General features: G+C 43.8%; 1 protein-coding gene across 5 annotated transcripts in view; it reads right to left on the reverse strand.

Moving 5' to 3' along the window:
- Positions 1-27227, reverse strand: part of slc4a4a (solute carrier family 4 member 4a) — a 220119-nt gene that overhangs the window by 128190 nt on the left and 64702 nt on the right. For all 5 annotated transcript variants that reach the window (XM_045706591.2, XM_045706588.2, XM_045706590.2 and 2 more), the window contains exon 5: positions 4478-4613. In XM_045706591.2, coding sequence (XP_045562547.1) covers positions 4478-4613 — 136 coding nt within the window. The remainder of the gene's footprint in view (positions 1-4477; positions 4614-27227) is intronic.

Here is a 27227-nt window from a genome sequence, read left to right on the forward strand (position 1 = left end):
CACAAAGCCTTGCACTCATCAAGCAGTGGGAAAAGCTCAGGGTCCAAGATGGGAGTGCTTTACAGGGTGACAAATGACCCTTTGAGCAAACAAAAGAGACGTCAGTTTGTGCTGCCCAAAAGTATGACGGATAAAGCATTGAGTGGTGTGCATGACCTTGCTGGCCACCAAGGTCAAGCTAGAACTCTTAATTTGGCAAGGCAACATTTCTTCTGGCCCAAGATGGAGCATTATGTGAAGGAGTATGTCAAGTGCTGTCGGAGCTGCATCCTGGCTAAGTCTCCTGAGCCGTCTGCTCGAGCTCGCCTTGGAAGCATCAAAACGCTTATAGAGTTAGTATGTCTCTACCTTTGGAGTTCTGAGGTAGAGCAGCGCTCAGTGGATGTACAGTGGGTCTTATGTTAAAAGTTACAAATTTATGGTTCCATTCTGCCATTGCACCACACTATCACAAGGGGGAGTTAGAACGCTGATCTATCGGTAGTCTAAACTGTGGCAATTGATGGAGGTGTTTTCAGTCTGAGAGTCTCTCCTCTGGCACAAGAGTCCTGCATCAGGCAACAACAACAACTGTCAGTGGTCCTGGAGTTAAGAGAGAACTTTTTTTTATTTAACCAGGCAAGTCAGTTAAGAACAAATTCTTTTTTACAATGACTGCCTAGGAACAGTGGGTTAACTGCCTTGTTCAGGGGCAGAACGACATATTTTTACCTTGTCAGCTCAGCGATTTTATCTAGCAACCTTTCGGTTACTGGCCTAACGCTCTAACCACTAGGCTACCTGCCCCCTTGGGAAAATACAAATGGGGGAATTTCACTTGACATGTGGACTGACGATTTTCCACAAAATAGGCACGGTGGGCTTTTGGTTTCTCCCCTCTAAAAACAGAAATAAATAATTCTAAATAACAAACTGGCTTTATTTACAAATTACTAAGAATGTCTCACCCCATGTTCAAGAATAGCCTTTTTCCCTTTATTCAGATTTCAATCGCTCACTTTCGGTTATTTGAAACAAAATCATCTCCAAAATATGGTTATTTTTTAAACAAAGCGATTATTATTATTATTAACCCTGCATTATAATTATATAAAAGCCCCCTTAGATATTCTCACAGATCAGATTTGCCCTAAAAAAAATTCCCCTTAGATATTAATTTAGAATCCTCCAATTCTCTAAATGTAATTATCGGCGGAGAGGCACGTCACTGGCGGAGAGTCATTGGCGGAGTTGAAGAGGGTGAGGAACGAGATGGAGTCACAATCCATGCAAACATGCAGATGATTATTCAACTACATTTCAGTTGCAACAAGTTTGGGTTTAAATCAGGAGACCTACATGCTTTCCTTAATAAAATAATGATAAAAATACTCTTTCAAAATGCAGATGTTAATTTCAACTATCAGCAGGACAATAGGGAATAAATATCACTGAATGACAGAGCATGGGGACTGGTCTTGATAAATCAGTCATATTTTTATTTGGAAATGTTAGGATCATTTTGCTCTTCACTTGCAGTCACTTAGTAGCCTAGGCTCTTAGTATAGTAGCCTACTCCCAACTGGCTACGTTGTACAGCGCCATATTTTCCAAACGGAAACCCTGAGGGTTTCATTTTTCATTTTTCTTGGAATAGACACTTTTTTACATTCTAGTCATTTAGCAGACACTCTTATCCAGAGCAACTTACAGTAGTGAATGCATGCATTTTTTTTGTACTGGCCCCCCGTGGGAATCAAACCCACAACCCTGGCGTTGCACACACCATGTTGGCATTGCAAACACCATGCTCTACCAACTGAGCCACAGGGAAGACTAGAAACACCATAGTATTAATCAAATTAATTAAGCTACATTTCTTAAAATCAATCCCATTTTGTTCTTACAAAAAAGGTTTTGAATTCTCTAGTACAGCCATTATTAAAAAAGTCAAATGCTTCTCAAAGATGCCCTCTGGTGGTCAAACTAGCACTAACTAGCATTAATGGCAACACTTAAATAACGTGCCATAGAATTCTGTGACAGCCCGCAAGATATGCTGTAGAACGACGCAACTTTTAACTTCTTGCGGATTAGTGGGACGTTACCGTACCATTTCGACAATTTCCGGTGAAATTGCAGAACGACAAATTTAAATTAAATTACTATAAATATTAAACTTTTATGAAATCACAAGTGGAATACATCAAAATAAAACTTGTTGTTAATCCAGCCGCCGTGTCAGATTTCAAAAAGGCTTTACGGCGAAAGCAAACCATGCGATTATCTGAGGACAGCGCCCAGCACACAAATGCATAACAAATCATTTTCAATCAGAGTTGCGACACGAAAGTCAGAAATAGCGATATAATATATGCCTTACCTTTGAAGATCTTCTTCTGTTGGCACTCCAAAAGGTCCCAGTTACATTACAAATGGTCCTTTTGTTCGATAATGTCCTTCTTTATATCCATAAAAACTCAGTTTAGCTGTCGCGCTTCAGTCAATAATCCACTCGGTTTCCCTCCTTCAAAATGCATACAAAATGAATCCCAAACGTTACCAATAAACTTATCTAAACAAGTCAATCAACGTTTATAATCAAACAAAAGGTACCCTAATACACAAATAAACAATACAATTTAAGACGGAGAATCGTTATTGTCTTTACCGGAGAAAAATACCAAAGAACGCGTTCTCACTCACGCGCTTGGAAACACTACAGTCAAAATGGGAGCCACCTAGAAAAACTACAATTTCTGGCTCATTTTTCCAAAAACCAGCCTGAAACTCTTTCTGAAGATGGTTGACATCTAGTGGAAGCCCTAGGAACTGCAATCGGGCACGATTTCGCCCTATTATAAAAGTGCCAGCCATTGAAATCAGTGATGCCTTTTTTTGGGGGGGGGGGGTGGTTTGTCCTCGGGGTTTCGCCTGCCATTTCAGTTCTGTTATACTCACAGACACTATTTTATATTTTAACAGTTTTAGAAACTTTTGAGTGTTTTCTATCCAAATCTACCAATTACATGCATATCCTAGCTTCTGGGCCTGAGTAGCAGGCAGTTTACTTTGGGCACGCTTTTCATCCGGACGTCAATATACCGCCCCCTATCCCAAAGAAGTTAAAGGAAGAACCACTGTATTGGTTCTGACAGATCACTTCACCAAATTAGCTCACACCTTTTCATGCACAAATGAAACAGCAAAGTAAGTTGCCAGAAAGATATTGGACAACGTATTTTGGTTTTATGGATTTGCTGAGCGAATCCACACAGATTAAGGGGACAATTTTGAGAGCGAGCTAATCGAAGAACTTCTCAAGCTCTCTGGTGTCGCCAAGTCACACACAACTGCGTACAATCCAATGGGGAATGGAGGAACAGAAATGTTCAATTGAAATCTGGGAAATATCCTTTGCTCACTGCCTCTAAAAGCTAAAGAGAAATGGCCGCAGCAGACACAAACCCTAACGTTTGCCTACAATGCTACTGTACACGAGACCACTGGCTATGCACCAATTCAGCTCATAGTTGGTCCCGTACGAGCCTTCCTGTTGATGTAATGTTCTAGCAAATTTCGAGGGATCCTGTGGTTGTTGACTATAGTAGCTACGTCAAACACTGATGTCCCATCTCCATGAAGCAGCGAGCATCGCTCAACAGCATATGGTTAAGGAACAACAGAAACAGACCTAACGTTATGACAGAAAAGTCAGGGGCACTCACCTATCTACCATGTTAACACCAGTGATTATCTACCATGTTGACACCAGTGATTATCTACCATGTTGACACCAGTGATTATCTACCATGTTGACACCAGTGTGTATCTACCATGTTGACACCAGTGTGTATCTACCATGTTAACACCAGTGTGTATCTACCATGTTAACACCAGGGTGTATCTACCATGTTAACACCAGTGATTATCTACCATGTTAACACCAGTGTTTATCTACCATGTTAACACCAGGGTGTATCTACCATGTTAACACCAGTGATTATCTACCATGTTGACAATAGTGTTTATCTACCATGTTGACAATAGTGTTTATCTGGCATGTTTGAACCAGTGTGTATCTGGCAAAGGCCCAACACCACCCAAAACTTAGGAGTTTTTTTAATAATCTCTCCAGGTGTCCAATTACTGAGTTGTATTAACTTTAAAAAAAATCTCAATATACTATGATTTACTTTGAATAGTTAAATGTTATATTGAATAAAACTAATGGAGGGCTTATGGGCTATAAGCCATCCTACCTGACTATTAGTTAGGTTAGGGTTGGAGTTAGACATCCTACCTGACTATTAGTTAGGGTTGGAGTTAGACATCCTACCTGACTATTAGTTAGGTTAGGGTTGGAGTTAGACATCCTACCTGACTATTAGTTAGGTTAGGGTTGGAGTTAGACATCCTACCTGGCTATTAGTTAGGGTTGGAGTTAGACATCCTACCTGACTATTAGTTAGGTTAGGGTTGGAGTTAGACATCCTACCTGGCTGTCTCCTTCCACTCCATCTCCTGCCCATCCACAGAGAGCAGCTCATCCAGCTCAGTGAAGAGTTGAGGTGGTGACGGTCCATCATCGTCCTCTCCCAGCATAATGCGGATCCTCTCGCCCGCTGGAGAGACTGGAGAGAAAGGGAAGATACTACGGCTTACAGGCTGCTGCCCATCCAGGTTGGTTTTTCCCTCATCTCCTAACCCATTCATCTTGGCCCCTGGGGCCAGCTGGCCAACTCTGACCACTTGAGGTGGAGGTGGAGGAATCCTAACAAGAACCTCATCCCTCTCCTCATTCTCATCCCAGTCCTCATCCCTCTCTCCATCCCTCTCTTTCTCCTTCTCTCCATCCCTCTCTTTCTCTTCATGGTTGTTGTTGTTGTTCTCAGACATCTCTGGAACTTTTCACCCCCAACTGTCCAAGGGGTTAGGGTTATCAAACTAGGTCCCAGAAGGAGTGCAGGTGGGAACCCTCCACAGAAGAACAACAGCTACACCTCTGTGGGAATGTTACTGTGGTCTGTCCTCTGTCCCTACTGGAGCTCTCTAAGACCCAGGTAGAGGGAGGGCGAGGGGGTCCCCCAGTCCCCCACAGCCAGCCCCCCTCCCCTCTGTCCCCTCCACAGCTCAAATAGAAACCCTCTCCATTGGTCACCCAGTCAGCCCCCTTACCCCTCCCCTCTCCCACCTAATAGAGCCCATTTTATTGGTCCCCCAGCTTGGCATAGTGCCATGAGTCCCTCATTAAGAATTAGGAAATGTTTCACAAACTGCCCATTCTAAACAAGAAAGCTTTGCTTTCTTTCTCCCTTGTTTTCTAATTTGAATATTTAGTCAAGCATCAGTGCTCACATAAAAAAAAAGACTGCAGGATATCAAAAAGACTGAAATATAAATACTACTTTTCAACACTAGCCCTCTTCAGATGTGTTTTATCATGGATCACATGACTATAGACACTTACAACAAGTGGTGTCGGTGACAAGTATTGGTAGTCAGAAGTTGAACTGAACAGCCTGTTGATAAAGAGAACAATGTCTTTCCCATTAGTTCTATGTAGGACACACACACACACACACACACACACACACACACACACACACACACACACACACACACACACACACACACGTGACATGATTGGTTGGTGATAGCTGGTTACCAGTGATAAATACCTATAGTACTAACAATGCAGTCTCTGGTGCAACATATTGTACATGTTCCATCATTATTTAGATGGTGAATCATGTCTTTCTCTAGGAACACTGTGTTGGGAAAGCCGTGCTCCTAGAGAAAGACTGTTGGGAAAGCCATGCTCCTAGAGAAAGACTGTTGGGAAAGCCATGATCCTAGAGAAAGACTGTGTTGGGAAAGCCATGCTCCTAGAGAAAGACTGTTGGGAAAGCCATGATCCTAGAGAAAGACTGTGTTGGGAAAGCCATGCTCCTAGAGAAAGACTGTGTTGGGAAAGCCATGCTCCTAGAGAAAGACTGTTGGGAAAGCCATGATCCTAGAGAAAGACTGTGTTGGGAAAGCCATGCTCCTAGAGAAAGACTGTTGGGAAAGCCATGCTCCTAGAGAAAGACTGTGTTGGGAAAGCCATGCTCCTAGAGAAAGACTGTTGGGAAAGCCATGCTCCTAGAGAAAGACTGTGTCGGGAAAGCCATGCTCCTAGAGAAAGACTGTGTTGGGAAAGCCATGCTCCTAGAGAAAGACTGTTGGGAAAGCCATGCTCCTAGAGAAAGACTGTTGGGAAAGCCGTGCTCCTAGAGAAAGACTGTGTTGGGAAAGCCATGCTCCTAGAGAAAGACTGTGTTGGGAAAGCCATGCTCCTAGAGAAAGACTGTGTTGGGAAAGCCATGCTCCTAGAGAAAGACTGTGTTGGGAAAGCCATGCTCCGAGAGAAAGACTGTGTTGGGAAAGCCATGATCCTAGAGAAAGACTGTTGGGAAAGCCATGCTCCTAGAGAAAGACTGTGTTGGGAAAGCCATGCTCCTAGAGAAAGACTGTGTTGGGAAAGCCATGCTCCTAGAGAAAGACTGTGTGTTGGGAAAGCCATGCTCCTAGAGAAAGACTGTGTTGGGAAAGCCATGCTCCTAGAGAAAGACTGTGTTGGGAAAGCCATGCTCCTAGAGAAAGACTGTGTTGGGAAAGCCATGCTCCGAGAGAAAGACTGTGTTGGGAAAGCCATGCTCCTAGAGAAAGACTGTTGGGAAAGCCGTGCTCCTAGAGAAAGACTGTGTTGGGAAAGCCATGCTCCTAGAGAAAGACTGTTGGGAAAGCCATGCTCCTAGAGAAAGACTGTGTTGGGAAAGCCATGCTCCTAGAGAAAGACTGTTGGGAAAGCCATGATCCTAGAGAAAGACTGTTGGGAAAGCCATGCTCCTAGAGAAAGACTGTTGGGAAAGCCATGCTCCTAGAGAAAGACTGTTGGGAAAGCCATGCTCCTAGAGAAAGACTGTGTTGGGAAAGCCATGCTCCTAGAGAAAGACTGTTGGGAAAGCCGTGCTCCTAGAGAAAGACTGTGTGTTGGGAAAGCCATGCTCCTAGAGAAAGACTGTGTGTTGGGAAAGCCATGCTCCTAGAGAAAGAATGTGTCGGGAAAGCCGTGATCCTAGAGAAAGACTGTGTTGGGAAAGCCATGCTCCTAGAGAAAGATTGTGTCGGGAAAGCCATGATCCTAGAGAAAGACTGTGTTGGGAAAGCCATGCTCCTAGAGAAAGACTGTGTTGGGAAAGCCATGCTCCTAGAGAAAGACTGTGTTGGGAAAGCCATGCTCCTAGAGAAAGACTGTGTTGGGAAAGCCATGCTCCTAGAGAAAGACTGTGTTGGGAAAGCCATGCTCCTAGAGAAAGACTGTGTGCTTTCCCAAAACATACAGACAGACCAGGAGCGCAACACAACAACATGATGCTAACAAACCAATACAAAGATATCATTGTGTCAAGACTCCCTGCTCTTTTCACTTGCATTTCAGCCACTAGTGAATATCAATGAAACATCCACTGAAGCAGATTCCTTCACGCTACCGGCCCCTTGCCTGCCAAGTCCACAGCTCTGATATCACCGGAAGTCATGCAGAGGAATGCCAGTCAGTCAGAGAGATTATGCAACACTTCAGGACAGCAGATAGTTCAACAGGGATGACATGTTCTAATGTAATCCTGCCTGTATCCACATAGTTCAACAGGGATGACATGTTCTGCTTTAACTCTGCCTGTATCCACATAGTTTAATAGTGATGACATGTAAGCATTTTTCTACGGCTGGCCATGCTTTCCACCTGGCTACCCCAGTCATAAGCCCTGCACCCCCCACAGCAACTCGCCCAAGCCTCCCCCATTTCTCCTTCACCCAAATCCAGATATCTGATGTTCTGAAAGAGCTGACAATTATCTGCTGAAATTGTTGCAACCCCTATTATTGGCCTGTTCAACCTCTCTTTGTATCATCTGAGATCCCCAAAGATTGGAAAGCTGCCGCGATCATCCCCCTCTTCAAAGGGGGAGACAATCTAGACCCAAACTGCTACAGACATATATCTATCCTACCCTGCCTTTCTTAGGTCTTCAAAAGCCAAGTTAACAAACAGATTACCGACCATTTCGAATCCCACCGTACCTTCTCCGCTATGCAATCTGGTTTCCGAGCTGGTCATGGGTGCACCTCAGCCACGCTCAAGGTCCTAAACGATATCATAACTGCCATCAATAAGAGACATTACTGTGCAGCCGTATTCATTAACCTGGCCAAGGCTTTCGACTCTGTCAATCACCACATTCTTATCGGCAGACTCAACAGCCTTGGTTTCTCAAATGACTGCCTCACCTGGTTCACCATCTACTTCTCTGATAGAGTTCAGTGTGTCAAATCGGAGGGCCTGTTGTCCGGACCTCTGTCAGTCTCTATGGGGGTGCCACAGGGTTTAATTCTCGGGCCGACTCTTTTCTCTGTATAACATCAATGATGTCGCTCTTGCTGCGGGTGATTCTCTGCTCCAACTCTACGCAGACGACACCATTCTAAATACTTCTGGCCCTTCTTTGTACACTGTGTTAACAACCCTCCAGACGAGCTTCAATGCCATACAACTCTCCTTCCGTGGCCTCCAACTGCTCTTAAATGCAAGTAAAACCAAATGCATGCTCTTCAACCGATCGCTGCCCGCACCTGCCCGCCTGTCCAGCACCACCACTCTGGACGGTTCTGGAATATGTGGACAACTACAAATACCTAGGTGTCTGGCTAGACTGTAAACTCTCCTTCCAGACACATTAAGCATCTCCAATCCAAAATTAAATCTAGAATTGGCTTCCTATTTCGCAACAAAGCCTCCTTCACTCATGCCGCCAAACATACCCTCTTGAAACTGACCATCATACCGATCCTCGACTTCGGTGATGTCATCTACATAATAGCCTCCAACACTCTTCTCAACAAATTGGACGCAGTCTATCACAGTGCTATCCATTTTGTCACCAAAGCCCCATATACTACCCACCACTGCGACCTGTACTCTCTCATTGGTTGGCCCTTGCTTCATATTCGTCGCCAAACCCACTGCCTCCAGGTCATCTACAAGTCTTTGCTAGATAAAGCCCCAAATTATCTCAGCTCACTGGTCACCATAGCAGCACCCACCCATAGCACGCGCTCCAGCAGGTATATCTCACTGGTCACCCCCAAAGCCAATTCCTCCTTTAGCCAGCTTTCCTTCCAGTTCTCTGCTGCCAATGACTGGAATGAACAGCAAAAATCACTGAAGCTGGAGACTCATATCTCCCTCACTAGCTTTAAGCACCAGCTGTCAGAGCAGCTCACATATAATTGCACCTGTACATAGCCCACCTGTAAATAGCCCATCCAAATACCTCATCCCCATACTGTATTTATTTATTCATTCATCTTGCTCCTTTGCACCCCAATATCTCTACTTGCACATTCATCTTCTACACATCTATCACCCCAGTGTTTAATTGGTATATTGTAATTACTTCGCCACCATGGCCTATTTATTGCCTTACCTCCCTTATCCTACCTCATTTGCACACACTGTATATACACTTTTTCTACTGTATTATTGACTGTATGTTTGTTTATTCCATGTGTAACTCTGTGTTGTTGTATGTGTCGAACTGCTTTGCTTTATCTTGGCCAGGTCGCAGTTGTAATTGAGAACTTGTTCTCAACTAGCTTACCTGGTTAAATAAAGGTGAAATAAAATAAAGTAAAAAAAAACATTGACTATGGAGAGAATGATAACACAGTCGTTCAGAACAGCTGGTGCTCTCATGCATGCTTTTGTGTTGCTTGTCTCGAAGCGAGCATAAAAAGCATTTAGCTCATCTGGTAGGCTCTCGTCACTGAGCAGCTCGCGACTGGGTTTACCTTCATAGTCCGTAATAGTTTGCAAGCCCTGCCACATTCGACGAACGTCAGAGCCGGATAAATAGGATTCAATCGTAGTCCTGTATTGACGCTTTGCCTGTTTGATGGTTCATCTGTGGTCATAGCAGGATTTCTATAAGCATCCGGATTAGTGTCCCGCTCCTTGAAAGCGGCAGCTCTAGCCTTTAGCTCGGTACGAATGTTGCCTGTAATCCATAGCTTCTGGTTGGGATATGTATGTACGGTTAGTGTGTGGACGAAGTACTCAATGGACTTATTGATGAATCCGGTGACTGAGGTGGTAAACTCCCCAATGCCATTGGATGAATCCCGGAACTTATTCCAGTCTGTGCTAGCAAAGCACTCCTGTAGCGTAGCATCCGTGTCATCAGACCAATTACGTGTTGAGGGAGTAACTGGTACTTCCTACTTTAGTTTTTGCTTGTAAGCAGAAATCAGGAGGATAGAGTTATGGTCAGACTCGCCAAATAGAGGTTGAGGGAGAGCTTTGTATGCGTCTCTGTGTGTGGAGTAAAGGTGGTCTGGAGTTTCTTTCCCCTCTGGTTGCACATGTGATATGTTGGTAGAAATGAGGTAAAACGGATTTCCGTTTCCCTGCATTAAAGTCCCCGGCCACTAGGAGCGCCACTTCTGGATGAACATTTTCTTGTTTGCTTATGGCCTTATAGAGTTGTTTGAGTGCAGTCTTAGTGCCAGCATCGGTTTGTGATGGTATATAGAGTGCTTTGAACAATATATATGAGAACTTTTGGTAGATAGTTTGGTCAACAGCTTATCATGAGATACTCTACCTCAGACGAGCAATACCTCGAGACTTATTAGACATTAGACATCCCTCGCCAGCAGTTATTGACAAATAGACACATACCCCCGCCCCTCGTCTTACCAGACGTAGCTACTCTGTCCTGTTGATACACAGAAAAACCAGCCAGCTCTATATTATCCGTGTCGTCGTTCAGCAACGACTCTGTGAAACATAAGATATTACAGTTTTGAATGTCACGTTGGTAGGATAGTCTCGACCGTAGATCATCCAGTTTGTTTTCCAGTGATTGGCCAATAGAATGATGGTAGTGGTGATTTACTCACTCCCCTACGAATCCTCACAAGGCACCCCGACCTTCTCCCTCTGTATCTCTGCCTTTTCTTCACGCAAATATTGGGCATTTGGACCTGTTTTTTGGAAAGCAGTATATTCTTCACATTGGACTCAATAAAGAAAAAATCTTTGTCCAGTTCGAGGTGATTAATCACTGTTCTGATGTCCAGAAGCTATTTTTGTATTTATGTACATAATAAGTTACAAACAATGTAAAAATAACAAAATGGCACCATTGGTTAGGAGCCCGTACCATCCAGTCCGGCGCCATTTATCAATCAATCAGGGATGACATGTTCTGCTGTAACCCTAATCCTGCCTGTATCCACATAGGTTAACAGGGATGACATGTTCTGCTGTAACCCTAATCCTGCCTGTATCCACATAGGTTAACAGGGATGACATGTTCTAATGTAATCCTAATCCTGCCTGTATCTACATAGGTTAACAGGGATGACACGTTCTGCTGTAACCCTAATCCTGCCTGCATCTACATAGGTTAACAGGGATGACAAGTTCTACTGTAACCCTAATCCTGCCTGTATCTACATAGGTTAACAGGGATGACATGTTCTAATGTAATCCTAATCCTGCCTGTATCTACATAGTTTAACAGGGATGACATGTTCTGCTGTAACCCTAATCCTGCCTGTATCCACATAGGTTAACAGGGATGACAAGTTCTACTGTAACCCTAATCCTGCCTGTATCTACATAGTTTAACAGGGATGACATGTTCTGCTGTAACCCTAATCCTGCCTGTATCTACATAGGTTAACAGGGATGACAAGTTCTACTGTAACCCTAATCCTGCCTGTATCTACATAGTTTAACAGGGATGACATGTTCTGCTGTAACCCTAATCCTGCCTGTATCCACATAGGTTAACAGGGATGACAAGTTCTACTGTAAACCTAATCCTGCCTGTATCTACATAGGTTAACAGGGATGACATGTTCTACTGTAACACTAATCCTGCCTGCATCTACATAGGTTAACAGGGATTACAAGTTCTGCTAGAATGTTGCCAGTTTGAATCCCGGGTCCAACTGGAACAATCTGTCAGGAAGTGGCCAAGCAACAGGAGAGTTGCTGCTATCAAATCCTAGATGTCATTGACTGCTATGGTGCCTTTTAACAAGGCACTCACTAAACCCCCCACCAAAAGAGTTCCATGTTCTGCTGTCTCTGTCCCTTCAACATCTACCTATAGTATCTGTCCTGCCTGTACCTACCTAATGTCTCTGTCCCTGTCCTGCCTGTATCTACCTAATGTCTCTGTCCCTGTCCTGCCTGTATCTACCTAATGTCTCTGTCCCTGTCCTGCCTGTATCTACCTACTGTCTCTGTCCTGCCAGTATCTACCTAGTCTCACTGTCCTGCCTGTATCTACCTAATGTCTCTGTCTCTGTCCTGCCTGTATTTAACTACTGTCTCTGTCCTGCCAGTATCTACCTAGTCTCCCTGTCCTGCCTGTATCTACCTAATGTCTCTGTCTCTGTCCTGCCTGTATTTAACTACTGTCCCTGTCCTGCCTGTATCTACCTACTGTCTCTATAATGCCTGTATCTACCTATAGTATCTGTCCTGCCTGTATCTACCTACCCTCTCTATAATGCCTGTATCTACCTCCTGTCTCTGTCCTGCCTGTATCTACCTCCTGTCTCTGTCTCTGTCCTGCCTGTATCTACCTACTGTCTCTGTCCTGCCTGTATCTACCTACTGTCTCTGTCCTGCCTGTATCTAGCTACTGTCCCTGTCCTGCCTGTATCTACCTCCTGTCTCTGTCCTGCCTGTATCTACCTCCTGTCTCTGTCCTGCCTGTATCTACCTCCTGTCTCTGTCCTGCCTGTATCTACCTAGTCTCCCTGTCCTGCCTGTATCTACCTCCTGTCTCTGCCGCTGTCCTGCCTGTATCTACCTACTGTCTCTGTCCTGCCTGTATCTACCTCCTGTCTCTGTCCTGCCTGTATCTACCTCCTGTCTCTGTCTCTGTCCTGCCTGTATCTACCTCCTGTCTCTGTCCTGCCTGTATCTAGCTAGTCTCCCTGTCCTGCCTGTATCTACCTACTGTCTCTGTCCTGCCTGTATCTACCTCCTGTCTCTGTCCTGCCTGTATCTAGCTACTGTCTCTGTCCTGCCTGTATCTACCTCCTGTCTCTGTCCTGCCTGTATCTACCTCCTGTCTCTGTCCTGCCTGTATCTACCAAGTCTCCCTGTCCTGCCTGTATCTACCTAGTCTCCCTGTCCTGCCTGTATCTACCTCCTGTCTCTGTCCTGCCTGTATCTAGCTACTGTCTCTGTCCTGCCTGTATCTACCTCCTGTCTCTGTCCTGCCTGTATCTACCTCCTGTCTCTGTCCTGCCTGTATCTACCAAGTCTCCCTGTCCTGCCTGTATCTACCTACTGTCTCTGTCCTGCCTGTATCTAGCTACTGTCTCTGTCCTGCCTGTATCTACCTCCTGTCTCTGTCCTGCCTGTATCTACCTCCTGTCTCTGTCATGCCTGTATCTACCAAGTCTCCCTGTCCTGCCTGTATCTACCTAGTCTCCCTGTCCTGCCTGTATCTACCTCCTGTCTCTGCCGCTGTCCTGCCTGTATCTACCTAGTCTCCCTGTCCTGCCTGTATCTACCTACTGTCTCTGTCCTGCCTGTATCTACCTCCTGTCTCTGTCCTGCCTGTATCTACCTCCTGTCTCTGCCGCTGTCCTGCCTGTATCTAGCTAGTCTCCCTGTCCTGCCTGTATCTACCTCCTGTCTCTGTCCTGCCTGTATCTACCTAGTCTCCCTGTCCTGCCTGTATCTACCTACTGTCTCTGTCCTGCCTGTATCTAGCTACTGTCTCTGTCCTGCCTGTATCTACCTCCTGTCTCTGTCCTGCCTGTATCTACCTCCTGTCTCTGTCTCTGTCCTGCCTGTATTTAACTACTGTCTCTGTCCTGCCTGTATCTACCTAGTCTCCCTGTCCTGCCTGTATCTACCTAATGTCTCTGTCTCTGTCCTGCCTGTATCTACCTACTGTCTCTGTCCTGCCTGTATCTACCTACTGTCTCTGTCCTGCCTGTATGTACCTACTGTCTCTGTCCTGCCTGTATCTACCTAGTCTCCCTGTCCTGCCTGTATCTACCTACTGTCTCTGTCCTGCCTGTATCTACCTACTGTCTCTGTCCTGCCTGTATCTACCTACTGTCTCTGTCCTGCCTGTATCTACCTCCTGTCTCTGTCCTGCCTGTATCTACCTAGTCTCCCTGTCCTGCCTGTATCTACCTCCTGTCTCTGCCGCTGTCCTGCCTGTATCTACCTAGTCTCCCTGTCCTGCCTGTATCTACCTCCTGTCTCTGTCCTGCCTGTATCTACCTCCTGTCTCTGTCCTGCCTGTATCTACTTACTGTCTCTGTCCTGCCTGTATCTACCTCCTGTCTCTGTCCTGCCTGTATCTACCTCCTGTCTCTGTCCTGCCTGTATCTACCTCCTGTCACTGTCCTGCCTGTATCTACCTCCTGTCTCTGTCCTGCCTGTATCTACCTCCTGTCTCTGTCCTGCCTGTATCTACCAAGTCTCCCTGTCCTGCCTGTATCTACCTACTGTCTCTGTCCTGCCTGTATCTACCTACTGTCTCTGTCCTGCCTGTATGTACCTACTGTCTCTGTCCTGCCTGTATCTACCTAGTCTCCCTGTCCTGCCTGTATCTACCTACTGTCTCTGTCCTGCCTGTATCTACCTACTGTCTCTGTCCTGCCTGTATCTACCTACTGTCTCTGTCCTGCCTGTATCTACCTCCTGTCTCTGTCCTGCCTGTATCTACCTAGTCTCCCTGTCCTGCCTGTATCTACCTCCTGTCTCTGCCGCTGTCCTGCCTGTATCTACCTAGTCTCCCTGTCCTGCCTGTATCTACCTCCTGTCTCTGTCCTGCCTGTATCTACCTCCTGTCTCTGTCCTGCCTGTATCTACCTCCTGTCTCTGTCCTGCCTGTATCTACCTACTGTCTCTGTCCTGCCTGTATCTACCTCCTGTCTCTGTCCTGCCTGTATCTACCTCCTGTCTCTGTCCTGCCTGTATCTACCTCCTGTCTCTGTCCTGCCTGTATCTACCTCCTGTCTCTGTCCTGCCTGTATCTACCAAGTCTCCCTGTCCTGCCTGTATCTACCTACTGTCTCTGTCCTGCCTGTATCTACCTCCTGTCTCTGTCCTGCCTGTATCTACCAAGTCTCCCTGTCCTGCCTGTATCTACCTACTGTCTCTGTCCTGCCTGTATCTATTCACTATATTGTCTCCCAGCTGAGAAGGCCTAAGTAAAGGGTTTGAGAGAGTTTTTCAGAATTCAGGTCACCAAAGGCAAATTTGAGAGTTGGCATTTCCTTTTCTGACCCTAGCTGTCACTTCAGCGAGACACTAATGTTTTAATGAGGCATCCGAGTGACGACTGTTAGTTACATAAACGTTCAGAGAGAACGTTACTGTATGGGGACTGTGGATAACCCAGACATAGCTACTACTATCAAATCAAATTTGATTGTATTTATTGGTCACAAGATCCTTTGCTGTTGTTCTGGGATTGATTTGCACTTTTCGCACCAAAGTATGTTAATCTCTAGAAGACAGAATGCGTCTCCTTCCTGAGCGGTATGATGGCTGTGTGGTCCCATGGTGTTTATACTTGCGTACTATTGTTTGTACAGATGAACGTGGTACCTTCAGGCGTTTGGAAATTGATCCCAAGGACGAACCAGACTTGTGGAGGTCTACAATTTCTTTCTGAGGTCTTTGCTGATTTCTTATGATTTTCCCCTGATGTAATGCAAAGAGGCACTGAGTTTGAAGGTAGGCCTTGAAATACATCCACAGGTACACCTCCAATTGACTCAAATGATGTCAATTAGCCTATAAGAAATTTGAAAAGCCATGACGTCATTTTCAGGAATTGTCCAAGCTGTTTAAAGGCACAGTCAACATATTCTATGTAAACTTCTGACCCACTGGAATTGTGATACAGTGAATTATAAGTGAAATAATCTGTCTGTAAACAATTGTTGGACAAATTACTTGTGTCATGCACAAAGTAGATGTCCTAATCGACTTTCCAAAACAATAGTTTGTTAACAAGAAATTTGTGGAGTGGGTGAAAAACAAGTTTTAATGACTCCAACCTAAGTGTATGTAAACTTCCGACTTCAACTGTATCTCAGATGGGGGGAGTGAGGACTAAGAGGGCTTTATAAATAAGCATCAACCAGTGGGTCTTGCGATGTGTATACAGAGATGACCAGTTTACAGAAGAGGATAGAGTGCAGTGATGTGTCCTATAAGGAGCAATGGTGGAAAATCTGATGGCCGAATGGTAAAGAACATCTAACCGCTCGAGAGCACCGTTACCTGCTGATCTATAAATTATGTCTCCGTAATCTAGCATGGGTAGGATGGTCATCTGAATCAGGGTTAGTTTGGCAGCTGGGATGAAAGAGGAGCGATTACGATAGAAGAAACCAAGTCTAGATTTAACTTTAGCCTGCAGCTTTGATATGTGCTGAGAGAAGGACAGTGTACTGTCTAGCCCTACTCCCAAGTACTTGTATGAGGTGGCTACCTCAAGCTCTAAACCCTCAGAGGTAGTAATCACACCTGTGGGGAGAGGGGCATTCTTCCTACCAAACCACATGACCTTTGTTTTGGAGGTGTTTAGAACAAGGTTAAGGGTAGAGAAAGCTTGTTGGACACTAAGTAAGCTTTGTTGTAGAGCATTTAACTTCTCTAGGCTAGGGGGCGGTATTTTCACATCCGGGTGAAAAGCGTGCCCAAAGTAAACTGCCTGCTACTCGGGCCCAGAAGGTAGGATATGCATATTATTAGCAGTTATGGATGGAAAACACTCTGAAGTTTCTAAAACTGTTTGAATGATGTCTGTGAGTATTACAGAACTTATTTGGCAGGCAAAACCCCGAGGACAAACCATCCAGGAAAAAAATAATTCAGGTCACTCTTTTCAATGGGATTTTAATGGGAATCTAGAATTCTAAGGCAGTTGCTTGCAGTTCCTATTGCTTCCACTGGATGTCAACAGTCTTTAGAAATTGGTTGATGTTTTTCCTTTGTGTAATGAAGAAGTATCCCTGTTCAGAACGAGGGTCAAGTGAAGTGTACTGTTGTGGTTGAGGCGCGTGACTTGAAAGCACGTTCCACTTTGTTTTCCTCCGGTTTTGAACACAGTTTATCCCGTCTTAAATGTTATTGATTATTTACATAAAAAAATACCTAAAGTTGTATTAGGAAAGTTGTTTGAAATGTTTGGACAAAGATTACAGGTAACTTATGAGATATTTTCTAGTCATGTTGCGCGAGTTGGAACCGGTGTTTTTCTGGATCAAAAACACCAAATAAATTGACATTTTGGATATATAACGACGGAATTAATCGAACAAAAGGACCATTTGTGATGTTTATGGGACATATTGGAGTGCCAACAGAAGAAGCTCGTCAAAGGTAAGGCATGAATTATATCTTTATTTCTGAGTTTCGTGTCGCGCCTGGCAGGTTGAATTATGATTGTCTGTGTTTGTTTGGTGGGGTGCTATCCTCAGATAATCGCATGGTTTGCTTTCGCTGTAAAGCCTTTTTGAAATCTGACACGTTGGCTGGATTAACCTGTTATGGATAGGGGACAGTATTTTCACGGCCGGATAAAAAACGTACCCGATTTAATCTGTTTATTACTCCTGCCCAGAAACTAGAATATGCATATAATTGTTTGATTTGGATAGAAAACAACCTAAAGTTTCTAAAACTGTTTGAATGGTGTCTGTGAGTATAACAGAACTCATATGGCAGGCCAAAACCTGAGAAGATTCCAAACAGGAAGTGCCCTCTCTGACCATTTATTGGCCTTCTTTAGCCTCTTTATTGAAAACAGAGGATCTCTGCTGTAACGTGACACTTTCTAAGGCTCCCATAGGCTCTCAGAAGGCGCCAGAACGTTGAATGATGACTTTGCAGCCCCTGCCTGAAAAACAGTAGCGCATTTGGATAGTGGTCGATCTGAGAACAATGAGACGGGCGTGCGCATGCACGTGAAGAGTCCATTTTACATTTTCAGTCTTTGAACTAAAACAACGACTCCTGGTCGGAATATTATCGCTATTTTACGAGAAAAATCGCATAAAAATTGATTTTAAACAGCGTTTGACATGCTTCAAAGTACGGTAATGGAATATTTTGTTTTTTTTTGTCACGATATGCGCCGGCGCGTCACCCTTCGTTACCCTTCGGATAGTGTCTTGAACGCACGAACAAAACGCCGCTATTTGGATATAACTATGGATTATTTGGAACTAAACCAACATTTGTTGTTGAAGTAGAAGTCCTGGGAGTCCAATTTTTCTTACAGTAAATCTGAGTTTGGTGAGTACCAAACTTGGTGGGTGTCAAAATAGCTATCCTGTGATGACCCGGGCTATCTACTCAGAATATTGCAAAATGTGCCTTTACCGAAAAGCTATTTTAAAATCGGACACCGCGATTGCATAAAGGAGTTCTGTATCTATAATTCTTAAAATAATTGTTATGTTTTTTGGGAACCTTTATCGTGAGTAATTTAGTAAATTCACCGGAAGTGTTCGGTGGGAATGCTAGTTCTGAACGTCACATGCTAATGTAAAAAGCTGTTTTTTTATATAAATATGAACTTGATTGAACAAAACATGCATGTATTGTATAACATAATGTCCTAGGAGTGTCATCTGATGAAGATCATCAAAGGTTAGTGCTGCATTTAGCTGTGGTTTTGGTTTTTGTGACATTATATGCTAGCTTGAAAAATGGGTGTCTGATTATTTCTGGCTGGGTACTCTCCTGACATAATCTAATGTTTTGCTTTCGTTGTAAAGCCTTTTTGAAATCGGACAGTGTGGTTAGATAAAGGAGAGTCTTGTCTTTAAAATGGTGTAAAATAGTCATATGTTTGAAAAATTGAAGTTTTCGGATTTTCGAGGAGTTTGTATTTCGCGCCACGCCCTATCATTGGATATTGGAGTGGTGTTCCGCTAGCGGAACGTCTAGATGTAAATAGTTAACAACAAGTGTAGCTTTAATTTGGTGTATTGCATGTGTGATTTCATGAAAGTTTAATATTTATAGTAATTTAATTTGAATTTGGCGTTCTGCTATTTCACCGGATGTTGTCAAATCAATCCCGTTAACGGGATTTGAGCCATTAGAAGTTAACACAAAATCCGGGGAGGGCTAGCTGAGTATAAGACTGTATCAGCTGCATATTAATGGATGAGAGAGCTTCCTACTGCCTGAGCTATGTTGTTGATGTAAATTGAGAAGAGCGTGGGGCCTAGGATTGAGCCTTGGGGTACTCCCTTGGTGACAGGCAGTGGCTGAGACAGCAGATTTTCTTACTTTATACACTGCACTCTTTGAGAGAGGTAGTTAGCAAACCAGGCCAAAGACGCCTCAGAGATACCAATACTCCTTAGCCGGCCCACAAGAATGGAATGATCTACCGTATCAAAAGCTTTGGCCAAGTCAATAAAAATAGCAGCACAACATTGCTTAGAATCAAGGGCAATGGTGACATCATTGAGGACCTTTAAGTTTGCAGTGACACATCTATAACCTGAGCGGAAACCAGATTGCATACCAGAGAGATACTATAGACATTAAGCATTCTTACGCATGACATGCAAGCAACAAACACTAACACTACACAGCCTAGTATATCTGACCAAATTATGAAAGACAAGCATTGTAATTTTCAATCTGTAAAGTGAGTGTGGAAGAAGTGAAAAAATGGTTGTCTATCAACAACGACAACCCACCAGGGTCTGACAACTGGGATGGAAATTACTGAGGATAATAGCGAACGATATTGCCACTCCTATTTGCCATATTTAAAATGTAAGCCTACTTGAAAGTGTGTGCCCTCAGGCTTGGAGGGAAGCAAAAGTAATTCCGCTACCTAAGAATAGTATTACTGGCTCAAATAGCCAACCAATCAGGCTGTTACCAACACTTAACCTCTATGGGCTAGGTGGGACGCAAGCGTCCCACCCGTGGTGCACTCCATCAACAACTGCTGTTGATGGAGTGCACCACGGGTGGGACGCTTGCGTCCCACCTAGCCCATAGAGGTTAATGGAATTCTCTTCAACATAATCAAGGTAGAATCAGGAATTCCCCAGGGCAGCTGTCTAGGTCCGCTTACTTTTTTCAATCTTTACTAACAACATGCCACTGGCTTTGAGTACAGCCAGTGATCCTATGTATGTGGATGACTCAACACTATACACGTAACACTTAGCAAACACTTAACACTTAACAAAGAGCTGCAGTTAGTTTCAGAGTGGGTGGCAAGGAATACGTTTGTCCCAAATATTTCTAAAACTTAAAGCATTCTATTTGGGATAATCATTCACTAAAACCTAAACCTCGACTAAATATTGTACTAAATAATGTGGAAGCATTAATAATATACATGTCAATCTCTCCTGGCTAAAAGATGGGGAGAGATTGACTTCATCACTACTTGTATGTATGTAAGGGAAGACCCCCATGAAATGGACAAAAGTGAATGGCTACTAATTGTCATTGGGGGAACCATATACACAATCGTAAATACCACTCAAATGGGCGGCAGTTCATCAAAAACATATTGCAAGCGGAACATGGTAAATGCCAAAAATCCCAAAGGGGGCAAGTGCGCTCCACCGTAGGATTTCATATGGGAAATGGTCACAAAGTCAGGTGTCAAGGGTGAAATCTTCAAAACCTCTATTTACATATTTTTTTTGTTTTGTCAATTATACATATGTAGTAACCGTACGGACATACATTTGTCTTATTTTATAGAGTTTGTCCATAAGGCCTATGTTTTGTCCATTTGCCATTTATGATCATAGGAAGTCGGCCAGAGCCCAAAAGTCAGTGAACCATGTCCAAATGGCATAAGAAAATTCAAAATAGCATATATAGATATTGATAGTACTAAATCAGGATGTTATGTCCATTTACCATATATGATCATAGGAAGTTGGCTTCCGAACCCAAAAGTCAGTGAACCATGTCCAAATGGCATAAGAAATGTCCAAATGGCATATATAAGTATTGAAAGTACTAAGTCGGATGTTATACATTGGCAATGGACACTGTCAACTTGCAGAAGAGCATGTCCACACTGACAATATAGCATATGTGTAATGGACACTGTCCAATCCCTCTTTGGTGTGGATTTCAGCCTGTCCATTTGGTGATGGTAAATCCCTCATTAAATACATTGGAAATGTACACTGCCCATTTGCAATATAAAATGCACAATGCCAATATATTATACTGCCATCAAGTCAGCCATCAGTCAATAAGATATCATACTGACACCAAACTTCTACATATTGACACTAAACTCACTTTTTCCAACTCATTTAGAAGCGAACGATCACATATTTCAGAGACGGCCCACAATTCATAGCACCTTCTGTTAAAACCATTTTTTTTTTAAACTTCAAAAACATAGTTACATTCGAGCTGCGGGTCCAGTTCGGAGCCCGAGCAACAACTTTAATTAGTACTGAAAAGTCACTTATTTCGGGGGTTGCTACGAGGTCCCTGAACGAGCTATCGGCCAGAAATGTGTAGGGTCAGTCTCTATGGGCCGAGGCGGTTTCAATGCACCTAGTCAACTGTTCTGCCTGCGGCTATGGAGCCATGACCTGTTCACTGGATGTGCTACCTTGTCCCGGACCTGCTGTTTTGGACTTTCTCTCTACCGCACCTGCTATCTCTAACTCTGAATGATCGGCTATGAAAAGCCAACTGACATTTGGTCCTGAGGTGCTGGCCTGTTGCACCCTTTACAACCACTGTGATTAGGATTACATGTCAGGAATTGTGAAAAACTGAATTTAAATGTATTTGGCTAATGTGTATGTAAACTTCTGACTTTAACTGTATCTACTGCAGCCCTCATCCTCCACATACAAGTCACATTCTGTTAAAGGTCCCCAAAGCACACACATCCCTAGGTCGCTCCTCTTTTCAGTTTGCTGCAGATAGCGACTGGAACGAGCTGCAACAAACTCTCAAACTGGACATTTTTATCTCAATCTCTTCATTCAAAGTCTCAAACATGGACACTCTTACTGACAGTTGTGGCTGCTTTGCGTGATGTATTGTTGTCTCTACCTTCTTGCCCTTTGTGCTGTTGTCTGTGTCCAATAATGTTTGTACCATATTTTGTGCAGCTACCATATTGTTTTGCTGCCATGTTGTTGTCATGCTGCTACCGTGCTGTGTTGTCATGTGTTGCTGCCTTGCTATGTTGTTCTCTTAGGTCTCTCTTTATGTAGTGTTGTGTTGTCTCTTTTGTTGTGATGTGTGTTTTGTCATATATTTATATGTTATATACATTTTTATTTTTAATCCCAGCCCCCGTCCCCACAGGTCTTTTTCCTCTTGGTAGGCCGCCATTGTAAATAAGAATTTGTTCTTAACTGATAAAGGTTAAATAAAAAAATGTATAAATAGTTTACTTATCTTGCCATTCTCATCGACGGGGCTGTAGCGGAGCAGGTTGAGAGTTTCAAGTTCCTTGGTGTCCACATCACCAACAAACTAACATGGTCCAAACACACCAAGACAGTCGTGAAGAGGGCATGACAAAACCTATTCCCCTCAGGAGACTGAAAAGATTTGGTCCTCAGATCCTCAAAAGGTTCTACAGCTGCACCATCGAGAGCATCCTGACTGGATGCATCCATGCCTGGTATGGCAACTGCTTAGTCTCCGACCGCAAGGCACTACAAAGGGTAATGCTTATGGCCCAGTACATCACTGTGGCCAAGCTTCCTGCCATCCTAGACCTCTATACCAGGCGGTGTCAGAGGAAGGCCCTAAAAATTGTCAAAGACTCCAGCCACCCTATTTGCATTGTCCCCCCCCCCCCCCCATGTTACGCTGCTCCTACTCTGTTTATTATCTATGCATAGTCACATTAATAACTCTACCTACATGTACATATTACCTCAATTACCTCGACTAACCGGTGCCCCCGCACATTGACTCTGTACCAGTACCCCCTGTATATAGCCTCCACATTGACTCTGTACCGGTACCCCCTGTATATAGCCTCCACATCGACTCTGTACCGGTACCCCCTGTATATAGCCTCCACATTGACTCTGTACCGCTACCCCCTGTATATAGCCTCCACATTGACTCTGTACCGGTACCTCCTGTATATAGCCTCCACATTGACTCTGTACCGGTACCCCCTGTATATAGCCTCCACATTGACTCTGTACCGGTACCCCCTGTATATAGCCTCAACATTGACTCTGTACCGGTACCCCCTGTATATAGCCTCCCCATCGACTCTGTACCGGTACCCCCTGTATATAGCCTCCACATCGACTCTGTACCGGTACCCCCTGTATATAGCCTCCACATTGACTCTGTACCGGTACCCCCTGTATATAGCCTCCACATTGACTCTGTACCGGTAGCCCCTGTATATAGCCTCCACATTGACTCTGTACCGGTAGCCCCTGTATATAGCCTCCACATTGACTCTGTACCGGTACCCCCTGTATATAGCCTCCACATTGACTCTGTACCGGTACCCCCTGTATATAGCCTCCACATTGACTCTGTACCGGTACCCCCTGTATATAGCCTCCACATTGACTCTGTACCGGTACCCCCTGTATATAGCCTCCACATTGACTCTGTACCGGTACCCCCTGTATATAGCCTCCACATTGACTCTGTACCGGTACCCCCTGTATATAGCCTCCACATTGACTCTGTACCGGTACCCCCTGTATATAGCCTCCACATTGACTCTGTACCGGTACCCCCTGTATATAGCCTCCACATCGACTCTGTACTGGTACCCCCTGTATATAGCCTCCACATCAACTCTGTACCGGTACCCCCTGTATATAGCCTCCACATCGACTCTGTACCGGTACCCCCTGTATATAGCCTCCACATTGACTCTGTACCGGTACCCCCTGTATATAGCCTCCCCATCGACTCTGTACCGGTACCCCCTGTATATAGCCTCCACATTGACTCTGTACCGGTACCCCCTGTATATAGCCTCGACATTGACTCTGTACCGGTACCCCCTGTATATAGCCCCACATTGACTCTGTACCGGTACCCCCTGTATATAGCCTCCCATCGACTCTGTACCGGTACCCCCTGTATATAGCCTCCACATTGACTCTGTACCGGTACCCCCTGTATATAGCCTCCACATCGACTCTGTACCGGTACCCCCTGTATATTGCCTCGCTATTATTATTTTACTGCTGCTCTTTAATTATTTGTTATTTTTCTTAAAACTGCATGCTCCAGTTTCAACTGTTCTGCCTGCGGCTATGGAACCCTGACCTGTTCACCGGACGTGCTTGTTGCACCCTCGACAACTACTATGATTATTATTATTTGACCATGCTGGTCATTTATGAACATTTTAACATTTTAACATCTTGACCATGTTCTGTTATAATATCCACCCTGCACAGCCAGAAGAGGACTGGCCACCCCTCATAGCCTGGTTCCTCTCTAGGTTTCTTCCTAGGTTTTTGGCCTTTCTAGGGAGTTTTTCCTAGGGAGTTTTTCCTAGCCACCGTGCTTCTTTCACATGCATTGCTTGCTGTTTGGGGTTTTAGGCTGGGTTTCTGTACAGCACTTTGAGATATCAGCTGATGTACGAAGGGCTTTATAAATACATTTGATTTGATTTGATTGTTGGTTAGGGGCTTGTAAGTAAGCATTTAACTGTAAGGTCTACTACACCTGTTGTATTCAGCATTTAACTGTGAGGTCTACTACACCTGTTGTATTCAGCATTTCACTGTGAGGTCTACTACACCTGTTGTATTCAGCATTTCACTGTGAGGTCTACTACACCTGTTGTATTCAGCATTTCACTGTAAGGTCTACTACACCTGTTGTATTCAGCATTTCACTGTAAGGTCTACTACACCTGTTGTATTCAGCATTTAACTGTGAGGTCTACTACACCTGTTGTATTCAGCATTTCACTGTGAGGTCTACTACACCTGTTGTATTCAGCATTTCACTGTGAGGTCTACTACACCTGTTGTATTCAGCATTTCACTGTAAGGTCTACTACACCTGTTGTATTCAGCATTTCACTGTGAGGTCTACTACACCTGTTGTATTCAGCATTTCACTGTGAGGTCTACTACACCTGTTGTATTCAGCATTTCACTGTAAGGTCTACTACACCTGTTGTATTCAGCATTTCACTGTAAGGTCTACACCTGTAGTATTCAGCATTTAACTGTAAGGTCTACACCTGTTGTATTCAGCATTTCACTGTAAGGTCTACACCTGTTGTATTCAGCATTTCACTGTGAGGTCTAAGCTTGTTGTATTCAGCATTTCACTGTGAGGTCTACTACACCTGTTCTATTCAGCATTTCACTGTGAGGTCTACTACACCTGTTGTATTCAGCATTTCACTGTGAGGTCTACTACACCTGTTGTATTCAGCATTTAACTGTAAGGTCTACACCTGTTGTATTCAGCATTTCACTGTGAGGTCTACTACACCTGTTGTATTCAGCATTTCACTGTGAGGTCTACTACACCTGTTGTATTCAGCATTTCACTGTGAGGTCTACTACACCTGTTGTATTCAGCATTTCACTGTGAGGTCTACTACACCTGTTGTATTCAGCATTTAACTGTGAGGTCTACTACACCTGTTGTATTCAGCATTTCACTGTGAGGTCTACTACACCTGTTGTATTCAGCATTTCACTGTGAGGTCTACTACACCTGTTGTATTCAGCATTTCACTGTGAGGTCTACTACACCTGTTGTATTCAGCATTTAACTGTAAGGTCTACTACACCTGTTGTATTCAGCATTTCACTGTAAGGTCTACTACACCTGTTGTATTCAGCATTTAACTGTAAGGTCTACTACACCTGTTGTATTCAGCATTTCACTGTAAGGTCTACTACACCTGTTGTATTCAGCATTTCACTGTAAGGTCTACTACACCTGTTGTATTCAGCATTTCACTGTAAGGTCTACTACACCTGTTGTATTCAGCATTTAACTGTAAGGTCTACTACACCTGTTGTATTCAGCATTTAACTGTAAGGTCTACTACACCTGTTGTATTCAGCATTTAACTGTGAGGTCTACTACACCTGTTGTATTCAGCATTTCACTGTGAGGTCTACTACACCTGTTGTATTCAGCATTTAACTGTAAGGTCTACACCTGTTGTATTCGGCGCATGTGACAAATAACATTTGATTTTATTTGAAAGAAAAAAATCATTAAAGTAGTTGGTAATATCAGTCAGTTTGTGATGAATGAGCCTCTGATTCAATGAATGATGGAGCTGAGTTTGTCCTTTTTCCCCAAATTTCATTGAACGTGCTCCAAAACTTTTTACTATCAGTCTTTATGTAATTTATTTTTGTTTCATGGTGTAGTTTCTAATTCTTTTTAGTCAGTTCACATTATTTCTCAATTTGCAAAACGCTTGCCAAATGGTTGTGCAGCCAGACTTATTTGCCGTTCCTTTCGCTTCATCCCTCTCAACCATAGCATGTTTCAATTCCTCATCAATCAACTGGGCATTTTAAAGATTTTACAGTCATTTTCTAAATCGGTGCATGTTCATTAGTAACTGGAATGAGCAATTCCATGAATGTGTCCAGTGCAGCGTTTGTTTGCTCCTCATTACTCACCACAGACCAACAAATATTATTTACATTAACAACATAGGAATCACAACAAAACTTCTTGTATGACCTCTTATACACTATTATCAAAGAACGTCTGGCCTATGCATGTCAAAATACCCCTATAACGTTTACTCCGCTTCTCTACGCTGTCTCGCATTGCTGCCCATATAACAGCTTTGGTAGAGAATGTATGAGTAGATATTGATATTTTTAAAACAGAGTTGGTCCCCGTTATGTTGGTCCCCTTTGATATTTAAACTATTTCCACTCTTCAACTCCCTGTTATTCATGAGCTGATCTGCGATCTGTATAATCATCAAGTCCATTTAGCCAAATAGGAGATATTCTGTCATTCGTTGGAGGTGTCTAGCAAGCTTAGCAACTTTGGTCATTGGACTTGTTTGACTGCTGTTACAAAGTTTGTATGATTTGAAGACCAGTCAGTGTTACTACTATAGAGGACCAGTGTTACTACTATAGAGGACCAGTCAGTGGTACTA

This window comes from Salmo salar, chromosome 24 (genome assembly GCF_965601325.2).
Source record: "Salmo salar chromosome 24, fSalSal1, whole genome shotgun sequence".
NCBI classification, from domain to species: domain Eukaryota; kingdom Metazoa; phylum Chordata; class Actinopteri; order Salmoniformes; family Salmonidae; genus Salmo; species Salmo salar.